A 23,784-nucleotide genomic window follows, 5' to 3' on the forward strand; every position below is an offset into this window, starting at 1 on the left:
GTTTGTAATTTATGAGTATCACATGACAATAGGTTTTCCTGTGATTACAAAACAACAGTGTTTTATTTTCATTTATTAAATATGACTATTTTCCTTTCCCCCTGTCTGTGCAAAAAGCCACTACTAAAAAAATAAAATCTAGAAAAAAACTCAAACAAAACCCTGTAATAACTAAAACGATCTTGATCTCTTCCCAGTGATCCTAGACATTGAAGATAGTCTGATAACACTGTAGCGATGCTCTTTGCAGCAGCAGAGACAAAATTTATATTAGCAACTAAACACTGCTCACCAAAAGCATTTTTTAAATGGCGAAGACTTTGAAACTAACAGACCCCTTAAGAGGACAATGATTTCTCACTCTGCATATCTTAGTGGCTGTGGCAGTCTATGGCAGTCGTCCCTTGGCACATCAGTCCAATACCCTCTTTTGGAAACCTTTGTCCAAGAGATGCACTGGCCAATGCTGTCAAGAGCAGAAATCTAAAGTTGAGCACCAAAAAACCCATCAAAATCACGGAGCTTGCTTTCAGGGGTGATGGGAATCCATGCAGCTGATACAAAATAGGCAGGAATGCCACTATTTTAATCAAGTCAAACTTCAGTTTAGACATCCAGGCCTAAAGAAAGGTGCACATACAAATGAAAGTGTCTACTGACAGAGAGATTACAGGAGTAGGGTGGGAATGGGAAGATCTTCTGTGGTTCAGCAACAGGTAGTCCCAACAAAACTGCACAATTTCTGGATACGGTATAAATAATGGAAACATCCCCAATTTGATGCAACAGTGTTTACAATTTTGGGAAAGGTGTTTGGAATGTTTTCAAAATATTCCAGTGTTTTGAGTCTTTATTATTAATCTGAGAGATGAATAAATCTAAATTATACTTCAGATTATATATTACATTCTTAAAATAATTGTCAATGCTTTTATTCAACTTTGTCATATTATTACACTTAGCTAAGAGAAATAATTTCATTTGATTTGTGCATTTTGTTTTCGCTTAAAACCAGTCTCCTTCCAAGTAAAACAGGATGGAGTTAAATACAGGGACAACAATCTCTGGCATCTCACTACATCTCTTTCTCCTCACCCCTCCATAGGAAGCTGAAGCTAATGGACTTTGCACTATATTCCATAAAGCGACAAATATAAACTATATTTAATAACCCTGAGTTTGGATACAACTTGGTCATACAGGATACTGAGAGATTCCCAGGGTACATGAGATGCTTCTGGTAGGCAAGCAAGAATCTAGAAACAGCTGCTAAGAATCTCTGCAATGATAGTTGGTTTCTTGCTAGTCAACACTTGGCATAACCACCTTGTGCAAGACAAGGAAGCAGCAAGTGGAAATAATATCCTTCCTTAGCAGAACATACTGGCAACACAGCCTTTCATCCCTAATCTCACTTTAGATTATTAGCTAAACTCAGGAGCTGCTGCCATTTCTCTGTTTCTGTGCTTGTGGCTTGATACGAGTACTGAAATATACTTGGTGAAATAGTAGTCTCACCACATGAGAAGGCATATCTGACAGCTTGATTTTTTATTCTTTTTGAAATATTATCACCTTAAACCTGCTATTTCACCTGGACAGAAGAATTTACAGCCCACTTAGCAAGCATGCTAAAGAGGTGTGCCAGTCAATTCGTAACGATATGTAACTTCAAATGTTGCTGTTATACCTTAAGCGTCCTGACAGAAGGTGAACGAGAAGGTCAGGCTCATTTCAAAAGTGTCACTTCCAATCAAAAATCAGATTTTGGGCTAGATTCTGGCTTGACAAGAGTGATCACAGAGGGGAACTCGAGAGGAACATGAAGCCAAGAAGTCAGCCTGTTTCTGCTTAGTGAAGAAAGGAAAAGAAATATTGCCACGTGTATAAATAACAGGCTGCATAACAAGAAATAAAATAAGGATTAATGACAACTGCCTGGATCTTGCACTGAAATTGGACCATACACCTTATTTTCCCTAATTGCTTTTTGTCATAATCCTTGTTTCTCATACAGCTGAAAGAATAAACCTGCTGGCAGCAGTGAACCTACCAACAGCAGCGACAAAATTTTCAGTGGTGCAAAAATTAGTTTCTATCTGAAGAGTGACATGATACAAGGTAGAGAGGTCAATGTCTATGTTGTCCCAGTTGGAGATGAAGGCCTCTACAGCTGGAGAGCTTTGTGAGGTGAGGGCTCAGTAACAGCAGATCACAGGTGAGGCGCAGAGAGAATATAACAATGGTGACAGCAGGGCATTACAGTCCTTCGGGTATGAGACAGAAAGAAAGTCAGAGGAGTCTCTTTTTCCTGAAGCCTTTACCGAGGTTTTGCTTTCGGTTTTTCCATAGGTAGTACCAGTGCTATACCTGGCTTTTCTCACAAATCTTTAGAAGGCTTGTCTCTCTTCCAGCATTAACCTTGCGTGACAAAGCATATGCCTCAGGTGTCTGAGCTATGGTAGGATAGGGCTCTTACAACACCACCCACCTTTATTCTGAAATCAGGAGAAAACTTGCTTCCTGTGATCCTAAGAGAAATCCCTAAGTAAAGTAATTTGAAAGGTGTCATTAGACTTACCTATGAACTGAACAAAGAAACATCTCTTACCTGATTTCAGGATGTAGAGAAGTTAGCATCGGTATAGACAACTGATGTCATTAATGAAAAATATATTCCAATTTGTTCTTGAAAGACTTTTCAATGAAAAACACATTTTATATTACCACTCAGTTCTGTTCTTCACCTTAAGTAACTTATGTGCGATTAGAACTGAAATATAACCTAGACAAGTAGGGATAACGGTTTCCTAAATCATAAAACAAAGAAATTAACTTCTACTTTCTTTACAGAGAAAGCCAATGAGAAAATGACTTTAATATTAAAGGTTTCTCCTGGTTTATAGTTTAGGAAACGAAATGCCAAGCTGTGTGTGGGAATTTTTTAAAATTTTTTTTTAAGTACAGAAAGCTGCAACTTCATCCACAGCCACTGTCTAAAATGATCCAACTGGTGTAACTGGCCAGTTACAATAGTTTTGCTATTAGCAGCTTTTAGATAAGTTGAATACTTTTATTCAAAAATAAAGACCACCCTATAAATGTCCATCTCGGACACTTTGGAAGGAGTTCAAGAAAATACACACTTGAGAAACTAAGTGAAGGACTGAAGAAGTATACTGTAAAAGGAAAACATCACAATTGTATTCACTAAAATCTGAACTATTTTCCACATGCTGTTTTGTAAACCTTATCTTCTGAGGAAGACTGAGACAGTCAGTTTTATTATACAAGACCTTCATGTGCTGCCAAAAAAAGAAAAAATACCTACACACTCAACACATATTTTGGGGGACATATAATATAATGATTTAAAATTCATGGTCCAAAACCTCAATTACTTTTGCACCATCCTAATAAAATGTAGTGGGCTGCAGAACTGGATACTGCTTCCCTGTACTGAGATGTCACAACCCTTAAAGATGTGTCTGTGCCCTGTGCTTTGCCTGGCAGGACAGGCAAAACTCTCAAGAATTAAAGGAATCACACAGGTAAATGATAGGAGTTTTAATCATGGGCTAAACTCTACTTTGTGTATCTGTAAGTGACAATAATATGAAGCCTGAAGAAAGATCTGTTTTTATGTTTGTGAAGAACTTTTCCTGCAGCTCACTAGGTTTGTATTGTCTAGTGCGAATGAGCTATGAAAAGTAGCCTGAAGCTCAATGCCATCTCTTCACAGGGCATCTGGGTAACTGACTACTTTTATATCCTTCTCATCTTCCATTTCTTTGAGGTTTCCTTCCACAGGTTCCAAATCCATGGTGCGCAGTGCTTTCAGTGTTTCAGATGTTGTAAATCATTGCACCCTATGAAGATTCCATAGGTATGCCTTGGTTATTTACATGTAAAACACTGTCCTTGATGAGTGTGATCTTCAGAATTGTATTATAGGATACTTCAGGGCATAAAAGCTTCCCTGCTGAGGCACTTAAAGGAATGAGTGCTCTAGAAATAGCATCCCGAGGACAGCATAAGATCTGTTCTGAGGGACAGAACAAGCAGCAGGCAATAGCTTACACACTGCAAAGAGGTTATGAAAGGCATTACCTGGAAAAATTTAGAAGTCTTGCAGAAAAATGAAAAGATTACTGTAAAACAACATGTACATGTGCAATATACAGGGCAGCAGTCAGCACACAGGGAGACAACGTATGGCTAAAGGAGAAGTGAAAACATTCTCCTGCAAGCTGCAGAAAGTGCTGATGAGCTTAGTTTAGATGAGGTGAATTGTGACTAACCTGAGGAACACAAGTTGATCCTGTTGTCAAAGACTCTTGCCTGGAAAAAAAAACAACCCCAACAAAACATCCAAGAATATTGATTTTTCTTGACACACGGAATAGTAAACAGAGTATTCCTGATTGTGACACAGTCCAGAGGAAGAAAGTGATCTGTGTTTCCAGTTAGTCCTACTTTTCAGTAGTAATTGATGTATTTGGGCCCTGAAAATTTGCAAGACAATGACAGAGCCAAAGAAGCAAAAGTAATTTTTTTTTTCCCCTCCATATTTGGGCTGTGTGGCTTCCAGAAAAAAAAACAAAACCAAAACCAAAACCACAAAACCCACAACTGAAAATAGCTGTGTGTTCAATTTTGCAAAATAAATGGATGATAAAATTTCCTTTCCCCTTATCCCAGTCTGAGTTGAGGATTAAGCTCTATGCTATTAATATAAAGGCATAGTTACGTGAAAAACTTTCTGGTTTTCTTTCCCGTTTATGAGAGTAATTTGAGAGAGCTGTTTCTGGCATGCTAATCTTGCTGACAGACCTCAGTCACATTTGTTTCTAGTAGTATTCTAGTTAACTTGATAACATTCCAAAATGTTTAGTGTCATCAACAAAAGTCCAGGATCAAGGGGTGAGAATAAAACACTCTGCACAAGGCTCCCTTAAATTCCTGAACTGAATAATAACTGCAGGTGAGAACTGGTATATAGCAAGATAGGGTAGGCTGTCCAGTTTTAAAGGAAATGAGATGAAAGAAGAAAAGGAATTTGAAAAATATTTCTAATGTTTGTAAGGCAAATGGTCCTATGGACCACAAAATTAGTTCTGGAAAGGGTAAATTTATTTCCTTGCAGCAGAAAACCCTAGTGAACACACACCTGAAAATATGTGCATCGCTCTACTTTTCTTTGGATTTTAAAAATTATATCAAACCCTTCCATTAGACAAACACAAGCAGATCTGAAAGGACCTTTATCATGCTACATGCTGATAATGAATGCTCATAGAAACAGACAAAAGATATCTAAGAGCAGGCAAAAGCACATATATTGTAAAGGAAATCTGCCAAAAGAGATTAGTTCTTTGGCCTGGATTTGGAGAAAGATCTTTTATAGGAAACCTCTAAAGTACAGAGAAGTCTGACAGGAAAAATGAAACACACAGTGGTAGAGAGTTAAAAGTATGAACCTGAGATCCAGAAATGACTGAATATGAAAGGAAGAGTTAAAAAAGACCTTATATAGTGTGTGTGCACGTGTGTGTTGGTAAACAGAGCATCAAAAGAAAAAGGCGAGTTGCAGTATGACCCATCCATATCCAGGCGTGATGTTTTTGTTCTTGCACTTTGAATAACCACAAATGTAGTGTTAATTCAGGAACAGGGATGATGACTGCTATATGGAGTAAAATTAGTTTGTTTTGGCACTTCTTATCTCACTGTAGCTTAATACAGGAACCCTAACAAATGGTCATAATAAATTCAAGTTATCTGATGACTGCAGTGTTTAACTAGAAGAGCAGGTGAAATTGAAGTCTTGCTACTCAGGAATGCCACGTTTTTCAGTACCTGAATCACAGCTTGTTAATGTTCCTATAACTTTTCCACATTAACACAATTTACCTTTATGAACTCAGGAATATTTTCAATACGGGTTTACAGAATATATGCAAATACTCTGTGCACCTAATTGCTGACTCAAATTAATATTTCCTTTGAGCAATCTGAAACAGAAATAAATCGCAATGGAAAATATTAAGTCTAGCAAGAGATGAAGACCTACTTGCTGCCAACTTAGGGCATTTGAAAAAGTCCATAAATCAGTAGCCATTCCCATGGCTATTTAGTGTGTGTACTGATAGAACATCTTTCTCTGCAATATCATTGCCAACATTCCAGAAATTTTAAGTTGTTAATGTGAAAACAAGGAGATAAGTCACTTCAAAAGTCAACGCACCTAAAATAAAAACTCACAGCACCTCAAATAACTTGAGGAAGCTATCAACACTGTACCTCTCAATCTTTGTTTGGTAAAAACATTAAATATATCAAAATATGCATGCTCTTTAAACATTCTCTCATATTTCTTGATTCAGTTCTGTACAGCTTTGTCTCAACATGTAGAGGCAGAGTGCAAGACTAACTTTGAAGCAAACAAGTATAAAAATGTAAGCCCAATATTTGCTTGCAGCAAGGCCTCTCTACACACACGTGGCTGTGTGGAAGTACAGGATAAAGTACATGCAGATTACACCTTGTCATGGTTTAACCTGAGCTAGCAATATAACCACAACAGATGCTCACTCAACCCCCTCCCCAACCCCCAAATGTGGGAGAGAATCAAAAGAGATGGGAGAAATTTAGGTTGAGATAAACACAGTTTAATAAAATAACAAAATACTAATATACTACTAGGAAAAAAATATATATAATAGAATTAGAAACTAAAATAAAAGATACTCAATGCAAATCCTCACAAACTCCATCCACACTGAGCAGCCACTCCCAGGCAACAGCACCTGGTCCCAACAGCCAATCACAGAGAGAGAAGAGAGAAAAAAGGCAGAAAGGCCCAGAGACCTCTGCAAAATGGCAGGATGGCAAAAGGCCCAACTAAACTTCACAAATAGAACTCCACTGACTCTGACAAAAAGAGCGAAGAAAGCAAAGAAGTGAGAGAGCACTGGAAGATCCCAGCTCTCCGTAAATATGAAGCATGATGCTAATGGGATGGAATACTCTTATTAATCAGTCTGGATGTCAGTCAAGCTCTGCCCCATCCATGCCCCCCTTGCCAGCTGCCTCATGTCTGTGGGCAGAGAGCTCAAAGTGTCCTTGGCTCTCAGACCAGAGCAATTAAAAACATTAACTCTGTTCTGGGGTGTTACCTCTTGTTCTCAAACTAAGTCCAAATAATGACTGTGCTAGCTTTGGAAGAGAAAAGTTTCTAACTGCGTGAAGAAAATTAACTCATTTTCAGTCAAACCAGCACACAGCTGAATGTTAAGACTTACACTTTTCATTATAAATGGCTTCCTTTAATAGACTGAGCAGTTTACAGTATTTATGGCATTCACAACATACCCATGACTACAGTTCCAGGCGTCACCACATAATGTGCAACATTCTCAACCAAACATTTCCTTTCATTACTCAAACCATAGTCTGCTTTAAGTTCTCAGCTAATTAGCAAAGGCAAGTGTTTAGTATATTATGCATCATGCACTTTATTTCTAATAGAGTGCATTAATTATTTATATTTTAAATGATGGGCACTTCAACTACTCGCAATGCAGCTGCAAGTAACTTTCATTACCTGATCTTGTGATTTCTTTTTCTTCTTCTTCTTCCCCCAGCACCCTGAACTCTCTGCATCTTTTCCATTGGCATCACCACAGAGTAATCCATCAAGTTCATCTGTTCCCATCTGCTGTCCCTGAGATGTTTCTGCAGCTAGCCTGTATGAGAGGTTCCTCAAAATGCACACACAGTTTTCAACGGTCTGAAAATCATGACAAAAAAAAATACAGAAAACAAAACCAGAAAAAAAGTGAAAAATCTTTCCTTTATTCACTCTATATATAAAGCAGAAGAAATATCATCAATGTCTGTGCATACATTTTCCCAGTACAATTATTATCTGCTCACTGCAGAGTGCTCCCCAGGTAACTACAGTTTTAGAGATTTAGAAATTTTTATGGAAAGAAATTAGTTGTTTGGGCAATATTTTTTGTGTGAGGTTTTTTATTGTCATTCTGCATTTCACATTGCAGCCCTATCTGAAACAGAAGCAGTGGTAAAAAGTGACCAACATAACCTGAACACACACACAGAATGTCAGCAAGCTCCCACCTCACTGGATAGAAAATGCTATAAACAGAAAATGGCAATAGTGTTTTGTTTTGTTTTGAAAACAAAACCAAGCCATAAGTAATATTTTTCTAGTGTCAATGTTATGTAAATGATGAGAAAAATGGGATCCAAGTTCCATTTCACAAGTTCTTGTAGCACGACCAGATGATGTATCTCAAGTTCCAGAAGCAAAACTAGAAATCTGAAAGTCTTGCTGCTTTTACTGCTTCTAGCCAGGCTGCAAATACCTTAAGGGTGGCCTTTCCCTTTCATCTGTTTGTCCCCTAATAGGTTGTGCCTTCTGTAGAAGATGCTGGCAGGAATCCAGCAATGGAGTGAGACCCAGTGGAAGAAAATTCACTTTTAACTCAGTACAATTTCTGCAAGTCTAAAAGAAGTTCAGTTTATACTTACTTGAAGCCTAGTCATTTAGTTAGTTCAACTGGGTTTTACTGTTCCTAATAAGAAAAGTATATGGGCTTAATTTTCTAAAGACAGGGAAAGCATGGTTAATAAATGCAGTCTGTACCTATCTATATTTATTTCAACTGTACCTAATGCTCCATGGAAATAAAAAGTGATAGTCACTACATCCCAGCTCTGTTGCTCCGTTGAACCAGAATGGAATGACTGTGAGGCCTCTGGCCCTACCATATTCTGCTATATTCACCAGTAAGGCAAACAGATGGGGCTTCATTTACTTTCCTATATTACGAGCTTATGCCAGGTATACATTTGGCACATGGCTTTTTAAGATGACATTAAGTTCCAAAGATTATATTGAACTCATACTCACCTAGATAGGAGTATTTATTTATTTGGTTTTTAACACAGATGAAATTTCATATTATACTTGTACTAATTTGACATCTCCAACCAAATACATAAACATATGTAGAAATATATGTGTGTATAGAAAGCTTTCTCAGTGTACCTTTCACATCTGAAAGCTTTGCAGACCTCATAGTGACCATAATTTGTTTAAAAAGCTTAATGCCTCTTCTACTTTTCTTTAACAATTCCATATGTGAATTTTACTCACTCTTTACTCATTCTTGCTAATATTTACCTCTGCACAGGCATAATGTGCTGAAGCTTTGCATTTGTTGATTAGGGTTCTAAATTTTAATTCCTGTTTTTACAAATAATAGTTTTCATATTTGGAATTCTCATTACATCAAAAACAAATTAGCTGAGTCTACCCTGAGGACAATGCTACCTCTAACTAAAAACCGATAAGGAAACATCCAAGGCTCAAATGAAGCTGATGCCTTCTTCACTAAAGTGAACTTCTACAAGCCACAAAAGCTGGTTCTAATGATGCAGTTGGACAGACTTCACTCCTTCTTGACTTGCAGCTTTGAATCGTCAAGGGTGTTTGTATTCCCCATTCCTACAGATAGCAGAAGTACAAGCCCAGTGGGCTTTAAGGTTTTGCTGTGTAAAGGGCTGCTCTCCTGCAACTCTTACGCATTTGCAAATGGACCGTGGTTACCCTAGAACACCAATTCAGCACCACGTACTGAAAGGAAAAGGTATTTGAAACTAGCCTTTTCTTCTTATTTGGAATATTTTAATGTATTACAGATGCTTGAAGTCTTTTTACTTAGGCAGTGACTTTTACCTTTGGAGAAGCACGTTCATATCCTAGTACTTCAGAAAAGATGACAAAAATACAGCTTAAACTGGTTGTTATTGAAAGCATTTATTGATCCCCTTCCAAGAGGAAATAATGTAGGTAGTACTGCAAAACTGCCAATTTTTTGGGGGTTTGTTTGTCTTGTAAGTCTACCACACTCTTATTAGTTCTATCTCATACTGGATACTGAAAATCAATTTTACCGTAAAAGTTTACACAGCATATGACATATTTGCTCTTCTTAAGCCACTATTGTATTTTCTCCTTTAATAACTCAAGCGAGAGGATGACATGCCTTCCTGTGTACACAACACAGGTAGACACAAATAAAACACTTAGCACACAAAAATACACAGCTCAACAGAAGAGAAAAAAAAACTGGGCTAAATTATGCTGTGCTAAGGCATCCTTCACAATGCATTTTTTTAAACAACCTGTGACTTTACAGTCGTGAGGTACCCTGAATACCTGGATTTCTTGCTCCTGAAAAGACAAAGATGACAAACCTTACTATCAATTTCACTGCTCCCCAGAGCAGACTGGATCACGTACAGCAATGCATCCGTCAGGCCATCACACTCCCTCATTCTTCTGCGGGCCTCCTCTCCAGCAGAGCTGACATTCCTGCAAGGCAACAAGAAGAGTCACCACCTCCGTGGCTCCCCTGCCCACCTTCCCATCTAAAATGCTCTCATAATTAACATACAGGTAAAATGCTTGTTTTCTTTTTTCTTTCCATCACTTCAGAGCTGTGAATAATGAAGACAGCTGTGAATGAGCTCAGGAAATGTAACATGGAGGGGAACAAATGGAAGTCATCAGGTTCTCCACAAGAAGGGGCTGAGAGGCCAAGCAGCATGCGCCCACCTGAGCTGGGAGACTTATGGCCTGCTAAAATTTGAATAAGGGCTGATCATTTTTCTTCCTTTTTTTATTTAAAAGTAGGCTTTATATTAATGAGAAAGCATTTTTCAAATGTGCATATGTACATATAGATCAGGCTTTGCAAAAGTAATCTCCTAGGATTTGAAGAGCCCAGTAGTTAGGGCTCTTGAGAGAAAAATATTATCAAAGCATAACGTAAAACACCTGGTATCACTTGCTTCTCATTTTACATGAGTGTTTGCTTTTCTCTCTCATTTTCAGAGAATATTAAGGCCTCTATCTTCTCTTTACGTAGTTACTCACAAGTTGTTTTACAATGCAAATTTTAAAACCTCAAGTTATTATAATAATCGTGTTCCTCGGGCAGGGCCAGAGGGCCTTTTGAACATATTTATAAAAACACACACAAAAATTACTAGATAGCATCATATGTCATAAAGTTCAAAATACTGATATATAAAGAAATAAATATGTATGAATGAGCATATATAAATAGAATCTATACATGCTAACATCAAGCCTCCCAGAGAAAAACTGCATTCAAATTTGCACAGCACTTATGATTTGGAAATAGGTGAATTAGCAATCTCAGGAACATGGTAAAACTTTTTACATAATCTCCATCAGTAGGAGAAAACAATCCTCTGCTGATGTGGCTCATCTATAGCTTCCCCCCCACCCCCCAAGTACTTAATTTCAATGCAGGGAAACAGAAAAGAGGGCATTGGCCCTTTGATATGTGAAGAAGGGAAGGCACTTTCTTCCTTTTCAGCCTTTGCGTTTGACGTGGAAAGAGGACAAGAATCCTGGGAGTGGCAAATGAAGTTTAGATGGAGGAAGGTGAGAGAAATTAAGGATATGTTTCTTCTCAATTCTTAATTTCCTGTCTACTTCATCCTGTTCTGCCTCTTTATCATCTAAAAAAAAAAGTATTTCTGTTCCCCCAAAAACACCAAAGGGTTTTCCTAATCAAATACTCTCCTAACTGGACAATCCCCCAGCTCCTGCAATGCTGGTTTCTGATTGATTCTTCTCCCTAAACACACATAATTTTCTATCTATACTTGCATCTCCACACGGTCCTAATTAGTTCTCCTCTCTCACATGTGAACTGCCCCAATTAATTCCATACTGCTCCCTTCACCTATGCAGACAGCTTAACGAAGAAACACAAAGCCCAGGAGCACTAGAATGGATTCCTTTATCTCCCTAGCACATAAATTCATGCTTTCCATTCTCTTTGACAGTCCCCAGTTGATCCTGAATCATACACTCCCTTCATAATGACTTGCAAGTTTTGTGTTGTCTTGTTCTTCTGGTCCCTGAACTCCATACCTCTTCCCCTCTCTGCTGCTGTCGGAACAGCAGATGAGTAGTTTTCCTCCAGCTTATGGGGAAACCCTCTTCTGTCATCTAGAAACTGGGGTCTGGAGAGCATCAGCTGGAAAAAGTCTTCCATTGCCTCTCCCTTTGAAGTGATGGAAACTTTTGACTTACTTTTGGATGACAGAAATCAAAACGTAAAATTACAGAACATGGTTTTCCCAAAACAGTGCCCATGCCCTATATTTTCAGGCTGCGGCCTTTGGCTGAGGTGTATTTTGAGTAGACTGTCCCCTTGTTAAAGGCACCAGCCCTGCCCAAAAGTCCTGAAGGGCATCACATACAGGAGAAGAAGAATCATGGATCTGAAAAGTGCATTGTGGAGTAGGGCTTGGGAAGTGAGGACAAGAGGGATTAGTGGACTTCTTTTATCTGCAATTCTATTCTTCTACTCTCCAGGAAGATAGGGATAGGGAGAGAGCTGTATCCAGCCCTAAAAGAATGACTACACAAATTACAATAGGAGGATGCTGAGGAAGTGTTCTCAGCACACCACCTTTCCTTGCACCATTAAAAAAAAAAATAGAAATATTACTGAATCATTTGAAACAGAACTAGATGAAATATTCTGTATTAACATCACGTGTCCAGTTTTCCTAATTTTCTATGGTTACATACACTGAATGCAAGCTTTGAAAATATATGAACTCAGAGATAGTTCTTAATATGTTCTCCCCCAGTCTTTTCCTTGAGGTGATTTCCCCTTCTCTATAGCATGGCCAAATGCATGCCATCTTGACTCTCCAGAGCCTGTAGAGACTGGCAGCCTCTCAGCTCCTTCAGTTCACACAAAACTGCTCCTCACCAAGACGACGATGCAGACAACCTTACAGTCCCTGAGCTGCGAGCTGTCTGCCTCCTTCATTTCCAGCCAAACAAAGAATATGAGTCCTTTATACAAAGTAATACAGACACACCAGGAGCACATCTTGCACAGAAAATGCATTTCTTTGCTCTGTGTGAAGGAGCTGTCGGGTTCAGTTCTTCTGTTTATCATCCTTCCCCATTATGCTCCAGTTGCTTCTATAATCAAGAGGTGGATAGACAAAATTCCTATGACTGCTTTTCCTTTTCTTATAAAACTCTCTGTCTAGTTTCTGCACTGACTCATACCTACTACAACCCTCGTCAGACTGGGTGTATTTATTCACATGCGAAATAGCTTAAAACACAACGCCAATCCAAACCCTACATCAACATTTTGACAGAAATAATAATTTGATTATTTAAAAGTAAATGCATCCCATTGTCTAACTATTCCAATTTCACCTCTATTGAAGGAATCATTGTTAACCAAAATTTTTCACAGAGGGTCTCTAATATCACCATGTTTGGGTTAGTTAGTTCTGGGAAAGAGGAGCAGGTTCCAGATTACTTGAGCTGTTGAAGTAAACATGCTGCCATCTTAATTTTCTTATTTCTTGTTGTTAAGTTCACCATGCTGTAGCTGCCAGTGTGACAGGGAGTAAGACATGATTTGTCATTGTGAATTTACAGGTCACTGTGCAAACCTCAAATTGGAGCGTTAGTAGTATCTGCTTTTGGTAAAATGTCTCACTAAGTAAGCACGTATTTTTCTAGTGTCACTCTTCAAAAAGTTTTAAAGGTGAAGGCACATTTTCTGCATTTTTAAAAACATGTGGAGACACAGTATACAGGTTTTCAGGAAAAAAAAAACAGCACAAACTTTTCCATTGTAAAGGCATCCCAGCGAAACCTTGATTGCCTGGTAAATCTTGATACTTCATGGAAGCTCTACTCACAGGGTATATGTGAGGAGAGAGTCATCAGGTGTAGGCTGACATTTTGAGTCTAACAGGACAAGGAGTCCTGTAGACCTCCATAAACCAGTAAAATTAATTTGAAATATAATCCACTCACAGAGGAATACCAAGAATACAGAGTGCTTAATAACTCTCAGTTTAACCAGAAGATCCCACTCAGATCTCCAAAAACCAGCTAATGTAAACAGCTTCTTCTCAGGAGAGGAACATCAAGCACAGAAAGTCAGAACAAGAGCTCAGACTCGTGGCTTATCCAGCTCTTTTCTGAATGAATGGCAGATTGATTCTGTCAATAATCTAGGAATGGAAAGAAAATTACAATAATCCAGCTTCAGTTTTATGAGAGGATATATCACAGCTACCATGTCATCACCTGGTAGAATTAACAGCAGGTATGACTCTCCAAACAAGGAGTGTCACTCCAACACTCTATGGATACGAAGTGTGTGGTAGAAAGGAATGCTCTGTGCTATACACACCTGGTTCCTGTCAACCCTGGCACTTAATTTATTTGACTTATTACTTAACTTATTAACTTATTACTTACTGGCACTTAACTTATTTAACTTATTGAGGATTTGAGGTGGGGAAGATAGGTGGTGCCAAGCCCACCTGTCTCACCCAGGGGAGGGACATGGAATTCTACAGAAAGATCATCTGAAAGCCAGTGTACTGAGACACATCCCCTCTGGATATGGGAACATTTAGCAAGCTGTTGACATTATTCTCAGTGACAGTCCTACAGGTCTCAAAGAAAGAACTGAAGTACCTGCAGGAGCACCTGCCCTTCTTGAACATGCTCAGGCCACGTCAAGTACTTTGATCTTTCCTGTACCGGCTGCATGTCTGCAGCCTGCAGATCTCACGGCAGTTGCGCAGGATAATTGTTGAGAACCAGTTATTCATATTCAGCAAAGACAAAATCAGGATGAGTCTTCCTTAAGGTCCCACGATAAAAAGAGAAAGCATGTTTAATATCTAGTATACGTAGCATTTTTGCTACGGACCGGTGTAATGTAAGAAATAACAAACAAAGGAAGGACAATATCCTGAACCAGGTGGAACTTGGAAGTTATCTTTGGTATGAAACTTCAGATGCATGCAGCAGCTTTGTTCTAAAAAGTTTTGTGTAAGAAGGACTAAATCATAACAGCCTCGATCTTTTTCGGCCTTCTACTTGTTATAATAGCCACCAAAACCCAGATTTTTCACAGAAAGAAGGAAAAGTTTATGTAAACCAAGAAGTCAAAAAACTCCATTTATGTTGTAGAAACCGTGTTTATGCTTCCCTGAGGACATCTAGCAAGGGAAAAGCCCTCAGGAATATACTGAGTAACCAAGTTGCAACTGATGTACTAAATACTCATATTTAAAACAGGTACATAAAATAAAAATCCCTCATAATGGCCTCCTCTACATGTGCTTTCTTATATGTTGCCTATTTTTATTGCTGTCTGATTGACTAGGATTCTCCTCCAGGGACAGAGAGCCATGTCTTGGTGGCAAGCTGGCATCCCCAGTCCCATTGCGGGCTGCAGGCGGTGGTGATGATCCTCTGAGCTGGTCTGCAATGTGGCAGATGATCATGTAAGAGCTCTCGCTCTTTCTGTGAACTTCCAGCTGTTTCTATGAGCATTCATGCTCTTTCCTGCAGGGGTCTAATATAGTAACACAGAGAGAAAAAAGAGGCAACCAGCACCACGCACGTATCCAGCAAGTGTGCGCACAGTCATCAGCAGTCCCTTGACAACTATACAGTTTTAAGGGCTGTTTATAATGGACTAGACCTCAAATTACATTGGCTTATCTCTACGTATTCAGTGCAGCCTTTGGACATACGGTAAATAGATTAGCTGTAGTAGTTATGGTTACTACTATAACTTCTAGATAAATTCTAATGTTTTTATCATTATTTGTACAATAAGACTTCTAAAAATAATCCCTTACTGCTGAAAACTAAACTAGCTGATAAGAATAGCTATTTCTCAGACAACATACAAATTTAAACAGGGCAGTGAGACAAAAAAATAAGAAAACACAAGATGGTTCACCCTCAGTATTAGGAGCTTCTAAGTGTTAGGCTTTTACTGATTACAAAATCAGCTTATTGTTCGGAGGTAATATGAAATTAAAATAGAGTTTTCAGTCACTGTCACACAATCTCCTTGCAATTTTGACCTATTTGAATGACAGTTAAATGCAGTATTTAGAAAGATCAGCAAGATTTCTTCTTGATAACTGTTCTTAATACCAGTTATAGCTGCCTTTATCTATAGGTTAGTCTTCAGAGTAGTAACAATTTATCAGTCCAGCATGTGGATTAAGAATGATACAAGTTTGGGGGCAAATTTGCTCTTATTAATTAGAATTGCTCAGCTGTAATTAAAGAAGAAAAAACAATTCATATCAGCAAGAAATTTGGCTCCAGATCTTTATCACTTAGATATTCATTTTGCTGTAAAAGCATACTTTGCAATTAGACAAACATCTGACAGTCTAATGTGGGTGCAGTCTTTGTTATTAACCTTTCTATCAAATGCTATGACAATGTGATTTAGCTTTGATTATACAACCATATCTTTCATTTTCAAAACATCAGAGTAATTAGCCTACCCAGTCAAGCACTCAACAGGTAGCTTTTACTGCTGTGCTTCTGCATGTCCAATCCTCAGGCTAAATGCACTGTTTTTAATGACTGCTCAGTGTGATCTGTGAAGCAATTGAGTTCTAACATAAATTTTCATATGTTTTGAAGAGATATATGGTAGAAAGAACATAAACTACAATAAACATCTTAAAAGAAATTGTCTCCCTAAAAAAATAAACAAAATTTTATGGCATAAAATATTTTTGGTAAGGGTTCATGGTATACTCAATCATGGCCTCATCTGAAAGAAACTAAAAATATTTCTGACTCCCGCTTTCCCCTTTTGTTATGTGTTTTCATTTGAAGTGCAACTTCTACTTAAATACGGTGCACAGAATTACATATAGTGTATTCAGGAAATGTTTTAAATGATGGTATAAAAAAATCTCGCCTGCAGCAGATTTCTCATTTTGTATTTAATTTCTCTGATATGTAGTATCTGGCCCCATAAAAATCATCACACTCATTTATGCTCAGCTGTTTAACCATATAGTGCTTTTAATGCATTACCTGCAGGAGGTCAGAGTCAGTTTGACCAGTGTTCATTCAGCTGGTAAAAGCTGAAATATTGTGCCACTTATTGCCCTTGGGAAGAGGCTGCTGCAGTGCAGACTCTGAAGGTCATAATGGGAACAGTTTAAAGATGTCCATGTGAAGATATTTTTCTCTGTTTAGTATTGTAACAGTGCCAAATGGAGTTCTACAAAACCTATTGCACACAAGCGTGGTGTGGTGCAGTGTGGTGTGGCGGCCCTGGCCAGCAGCTGAGCACCACACAGCTGCTCCCTCAAGTCCAGAGACTGAAGCAAATCTAGAGATAAGGAAAAGTAGACTTTTGTTTTCAGCAGAGTTTTTCCTTTTTCTTCTTTATCTGAGGGCACACAATAAACTGGCCAATCCTAAGACTTTCGAATGGTTGCCTTTTCCACTGAAAAGCACAAGGTTGTATGAATTTAAATGAAAAAGTATCAGGTATAATTTAACTGCTACTTTTGCTTCAGCATACACTGTACTGGACCAGTAGCACTTTGCAGGCCTTAGGAGGCCACCATTTGAATCTCTAATGGTCACATCAGAACTGTTCACTGTTATCTAATAGTGCCATAAAAGCAGTGTACAAACTCTGACTGTAAACCACTGTGGTATCTCTGGACCAGAAGAATGTAAATACCAGAGCATGTTGAAAAATGCTATAAACTATAGCAAACCACAATAAAATACAGAAGTAGAAGACATATGAATAAATCAGCTATGCTAGGGGGACTCAAAAGGACTGATTCACAATCCTACATTTGCACTTTGAAAACAAAATGCATGAGTAATAAGCATGTTAGATAAGGGACAGACTGATAGTTATTTCACTTTTGAAAGGGCTTTTTGACGTGGTCTCTAACAAACACACTTTAAGAAGAATAAGCAACCATAGGAAGATGGATAGATAATTGTTAAAATATAGGAAATAAAAGGTCAGTTCTCACAATAGAGAGTGGCCACCAGTTGAGTGATTTATTCATAACCTGCCAGAAACAGGAGATGAACAATGAAATGGAAGTTTGCTGAAGATTCTCCGTTATTCAGACTAATAAGCTCAGTGCTGACAGGGAAGTACTGCAAAACTTTAAAATTAATATACATAAATGTAAAGCGATGTACATAACAAAAAAGTCCCATCTATTCCTGATTGTACTTACAATATTTTGGGCTCAGAACTGACCACCGAAACCTTGGAATTGTAACAGACAACCATGAAGAGATAGCTCAATACTCAACAGCAGCCACATGAGCAAAATGGACTGTAAGGCACATCAGGCAAGCAACATAAACTAAACCAGAGTATAGCACTGTATGTATGCACCATCCTTATTATGATGTGCCATTCTGACCCCCTCATCTCAAAAATGAACTGGAAAAGATTCAGAAGATGGGTACACACTTCCACATTAGGAAAAATTTAGTAAGACAGAACCCAGCAGATTGAAAGAGTGAAAGGTGCATAGGAACGAACTTTTCATTTCGTTTGAAAAGTGGGTGTCACAAGACAGAATCAGACAAGGAAGGCTTAAAACAAAAAAGAGATGGTAGCTGAGTGAAGTTGAGGTGCAGATGTCCTGCCCAAAAGAAGCTGAGGCTGACAAAAGTGTATATGGGCTTGAAGAGAGGCAAGTTCACAGAAGAGAAACAAAGAAATCACATCTGTTTCAGGAAGACAGGGAGCCAGCAAGAGGTTTGCAGGGCAAAGAGGATAAGTGAACCTGAAGTCACTGGCCTCACAAATTCAGAATCCTGGATTTAACCCTGACAACTGCTTTGGGCCTCTTATTTTGATCTTTATGTAAAAATGAAACACCGAGGTGTTATTCAGTCTCCCAGAGAGAAGAGGCAACCTGAATAGCTATCCAACAGCTGGTGAAGAAGGAAGAGCCGTACAGCATTTCAGCAATGGCTTCTGAATCAGTATTCAGAGGTGATGGTCTGAGAGACATATGCTTCCTAACTTTTGTTAAACGAAACTGCTGAGTATGAAAGAAGAAAGGGTGTGAACAGTCCAGAAGGGTTTCTGGTCCCCTGCTGCCAGTACTGGAAGAAATGGAGGTGCACCTGCAAGGCACAGCAGAGCAGCCAGTGAAGACATGGAAGGTCTGAAGGAACTACAAGACTAGTACTGCTGGCTCTCTCACCAGCTTCTCATTAATTGCTTCTCCACACAGCTGACCAGTTTAGCTCAAACTCTGGTACAGCCGCGTTGCTCCTTGCACCTGAACTAACTGTTCCAGCATTAACTGAGGCACTTCTGTCCTACCGAATTTCGTGCCAGAGGACACTGTAACTTTAAACATTTGTATGGACCCAAGCACAACAGGACTCATCTGTGGAGAAGGATGTGACTGAGGCTGTTAAATACAGGCGTCGCCCCCCATGCTGACCCCGAGAGAAATATCTGTGGCTGGTGGGACCATACCCTGAGGAAGTATTAATGGTCTAATTTCTTCTTCCCCTGTCATCTATGCTGGTCACTGTGAAAACTCAAACATATCCTATGAGATGCCTCAGTATTGTAATGTAGTCTCTCCTGTTTCTTTTCATTTTCCTTCTCAGCTTGTTATCTTATTCAGAACAAAACATAAATGCTTTTCAATTAACTTAATTCTACCTATTATTTATCAGATTATTTTCTTCAAATGCTTATAAACTGTTCTGATTTGGTGTTCTTAATTATCTTCCTCTACATTACTGTTCAAACAACTTCTAAAGCATTAAAATTCAGGTTATTTGTTCATAATTTCTATATCTACTTTTCTCCTCCACTGAAAGATGAAGTCTGTATTTGTCCTGTTCAGGCCTGCTGGAAAGTCTCTATCTTGCATGAGCTGCACTAACAAAAATATTTCCACAGGAAGAAAAATATTTCCCTTTTTATTTTTTGTAGACTATATTCTCAGGAAAAACTTGGCATTACAACTGCATTTATAAGAACAATTGAAAAGGAAAGTAAGCAAAATGGTTTAGAGTTCAGAATAAGCATCAAAGAAATATACTATCTCTAAAAGGCAGCAATTTATCAAGAGTATAGAAATATTATTCTGACTGTATTTATCACCATGTCTTACACTGCTGAGATAACTTTATAAAATCCTTTGAATTTTATTTACCAAATTTAAATTTTGTAAAGACAAATCATGCTACTTCAGTCAACATTTTAAGATATACAACAGCTGGGGAAAAGGATTTTCTTTCATATCTGAAACTTGTGAAAAGGAATTTAGCCAACTTCGCATAGCGTGTGAAATTTCTTGCCATCCTGTGATGTATTTGACCTTGTTTTAGCTTCAGAACAACTAGTACTAACAAATGAAAACAAAAACTCTTGGTTCTGACAGTTCTTTCCCCTTGGCTTATTCCCAGCATAGCTCATGTGCTTTTCAGGGATACACGTGAGCCTCTTATTTATACACTCATAAATACTTTGAACACCTGAGCTGATTATGATAAAAGTTCAACTTCAGAATGAAACATGGGGCCAAAAAGCATTCCTGAGCTGCTTCCAGGTTTTATCCTGAATTGTTTAGTGCTAGCAGGCATGTCTTAGCTACAGAAGATACATTGTATCTAGAGTAATAGGAAATGACCAGACCATCATATAAAATTAACAGTTAAAAATAAGCATGATGTTTTTCCAAATGGAGCAGTTTGCTCATTTAATAAAACTCCCAAATGAAAAAATCCATGAAAACGTTTCACAAGTCTAGTTTTTGGAATCAGAAAAAACAAAAAAACCCAACAAAACAAAGCAACCACCACCACCAACAAAACCCAACCAACCAACCAAAAAAAACCCGAAACCCAATCTCCACGACCAAACCTACAGAAAAGTGACTTTGTGTTATGTTTTTTTGAAGTTTATTTCTTAAATATCTTGCTTTCTTAAAGGACTAGTTCATGCATCCTTTGTTCCTTCTGTCAAGAAATTATGAACCCAAGAAGTCCTGAGAGTTTGCAATCTCTGAAGTGATCCTCTGCTCCATTTTAGTAAGGCACTTAGAACGTGGCCTCCAGCTTGCTCAGAAAAAGCCTTCACTGAAAAAATATGGTTGCACTGCACCACAGAAGCAAAAAACGAAGGTTATTTGAAGTCTAATACCTGCATTTAAACTTTCTCAATCATTTAATTGTCTTGGATTCCAGTGAGTCTTTAGTGCTGTCCAGACATTCTCTTAATTGTTAATTATAAATAATAAAAAAAAAGTGGTTTAATTAGTAAATTATAGTTCCTTATATTGCTGGTATTACTTGGGTCTCCTTTTTTGTTCATACGTACAATCAAAACACCTAGGAGTCAGTCAGTCTCCCAGACAAACCAGGCCTGTTACATGGAAAAAAGTCCATATGCCAAACAGACCCATTGGCCAGATATTTGAAGGACCTCCTAAAGTTTTGGTCACACAAGTTCAGTTGAAGGCACCCAAGCCTGTGCAGTAAAAAGCTCTGCGCCACAACTGTCAAATTCCTTCTACAACACAAGAAGACAAATTTGTGATTCAGGTAAAAATCCAGTAATTTCACAGTCAACTGAGCAGACAATTATATTCCCAAACAAGCAGACAGTTTGAAATGGAGGCAAGTTAAAATGAGATCTCCGAGTTCTGTGATATACAGCTGCAAGTGCATGTCTGTGCAAACACAAAACTTGTATCATAAAAGAAGAAGGAAAAAAAAGAAAAATAGACCTTATTTCATACATATTAACTTAATCTGTATGAGGGTAAACTAGTTTAAATCTTGAGACAGGATCTCATGACACTATCACTTTGGTTTCTCACTCTGTGTTAGACAAGCATGTATTCTGGGTTCAATGTTGACATAAGACTCTACTTTTTATGTCCTAATTTTCACTTTTCCATTTATTCTGTTGATTTTTAAATTGATACTGTTGATACTAAATCAAAACAAAGAGTTTTGGGTCAGGTATTACAACATATTGCATATTCTTCCCATATACGTCCATAGGCACCTTAGCTCAGTAAGTCTGCCTGCATGTGGCCTTGAGTTTGAAGCACTGAAAGCATTATTAATAATGCACTTCTTCTCAGGTCTTATAAATAAAAATATTGGAAAGTTATACAGCTCTTTTGCTTTGGTTTTAGAATTAAACGAAAAAGACAATCACCAAAATTGGATCATGAACAATATAAGTAGTTATATTTAGCACAGTTACCAGCCTGAAAATCCTATGAATAAAAACTAGGTTCCAGAAAAAAAAAATATATGACTTGCAGTAAGTAAATCAATCAATCTGGAGGAACAAACAAATAGGATTGTGATTGCTTAAGTAAGTTGATTCCCCTAACCTACAAAGCAATCTCCCTGTCACATCTGAGCTTGAAGTGCCTTCCTGCATCTATTTTACAGTCTTAAAAAAAAACATTATCAGTGCAGAGCCTTGAGAATAAAGGATGGTAAATCAGCTTTGGTTGTTGACTAATCAGATAAGCACAATTAATTACAACACCAATCAGTTCATTAGATTATTAGGTTCATCTCTTTCTGATCAGCTACTTAGAAATTTTAATAAAGGATAAGAAGTCACAAAGCAAAACGCTCATTAGAATTTCAGAAAGTATGAAATACTACTCTCAATGAAACAAGTTACAGCATAGCATAGAAAAGCAGAAGTCAAATGTTCTTCAACTGTGCATATACTGATACTCCCAGTGAATTGACTGCTATAGATATTTCTCCAGCTGGAGTCTCTGTCCAAAACTGAGAGGTATCCTTCTCCTCTACCAAATTAAAAATCCTTAGAAATCATAGAATCATTTTGGTTGGAAGAGACCCTCAGAAAGATCAAGTCCAACTATAACCTAACTCTAGCACTAAACCATGTCACTAAGAACCTCGTATAAACACCTTTTAAACACCTTCAGGGATGGTGACTCCACCACTTCCCTGGGGAGGCCGTTCCAATGCCTGACAACCCTTTCCGTGAAGAATTTTTTCCTAATATCCAATCTAAACATCCCCTGGTTCAACTTGAGGCCATTTCCTCTCATCCTATCACTTTTTACTTGGGACAAGAGACCAACATTCACCTTGCCACAACCTCCTTTCAGGTAGTTGTAGAGAGCGATAAGGTTACTTTTCTCCAGGCTAAACAGCCCCAGTTCCTTCAGACACTCCTCATCAGACTTCTGCTCCAGGCACCTCACCAGCTTTATTGCCCTCCTCTGCATTCTCTCCAGTACCTCAATGTCTTTCTTATGATGATGGGCCCAAAACTGAACACAGGATTCAAAGTGGGGCCTTACAAGTGGCACAATCACTTCTTTAGTCCTGCTGGCCACACTATTCCTGATACAAGCCAGGATGCTGTTGGCCTTTTTGGCCACCTGGGCACACTGCTGGCTCATGTTCAGCTGGCTGTTGACCAACATCCCAGATCCCTTTCTGTCAAGCAGCTTTCCAGCCACTCTGCCCCGAGCCCATAGCGCTGCCTGGGGTTGTTGTGACCCAAGTGCAGGACCTGGCACTTGGCCTTGTTGAACCTCATACAATTGGCCTCAGCCCACTGATCCAGCCAGTCCAGATCGCACTGTATGGCCTTCCTACCCTCCAGCAGATCAACAGTCCCACCCAATTTGGTGTCATCTGCAAACTTACTAAGAGTGCACTCAATCCCCTCATGCAGATCATTGATAAAGAGATTAATAAACAGAACTGAGCCCCAATACTGAGCCCTGAGGCACACCACTCATGCTGTCTTATAACTCATTTCTCCCTGTTCTAGTCTAGACTACTTACTAGTCATG

General features: G+C 38.5%; 1 protein-coding gene across 1 annotated transcript in view; it reads right to left on the bottom strand.

Moving 5' to 3' along the window:
- CTNND2 (catenin delta 2) overlaps positions 1-23,784 on the bottom strand; it is a gene marked incomplete at its 5' end in the record, with an annotated part of 536,051 nt that overhangs the window by 91,235 nt on the left and 421,032 nt on the right. Inside the window, 2 exons of the mRNA XM_082045132.1 lie at positions 7,607-7,792; positions 10,288-10,405. Of these exons, the coding sequence (XP_081901258.1) occupies positions 7,607-7,792; positions 10,288-10,405 (304 nt within the window). The remainder of the gene's footprint in view (positions 1-7,606; positions 7,793-10,287; positions 10,406-23,784) is intronic.

This window comes from Streptopelia decaocto (genome assembly GCF_964273445.1).
Source record: "Streptopelia decaocto genome assembly, chromosome: 2".
NCBI lineage: Eukaryota > Metazoa > Chordata > Aves > Columbiformes > Columbidae > Streptopelia > Streptopelia decaocto.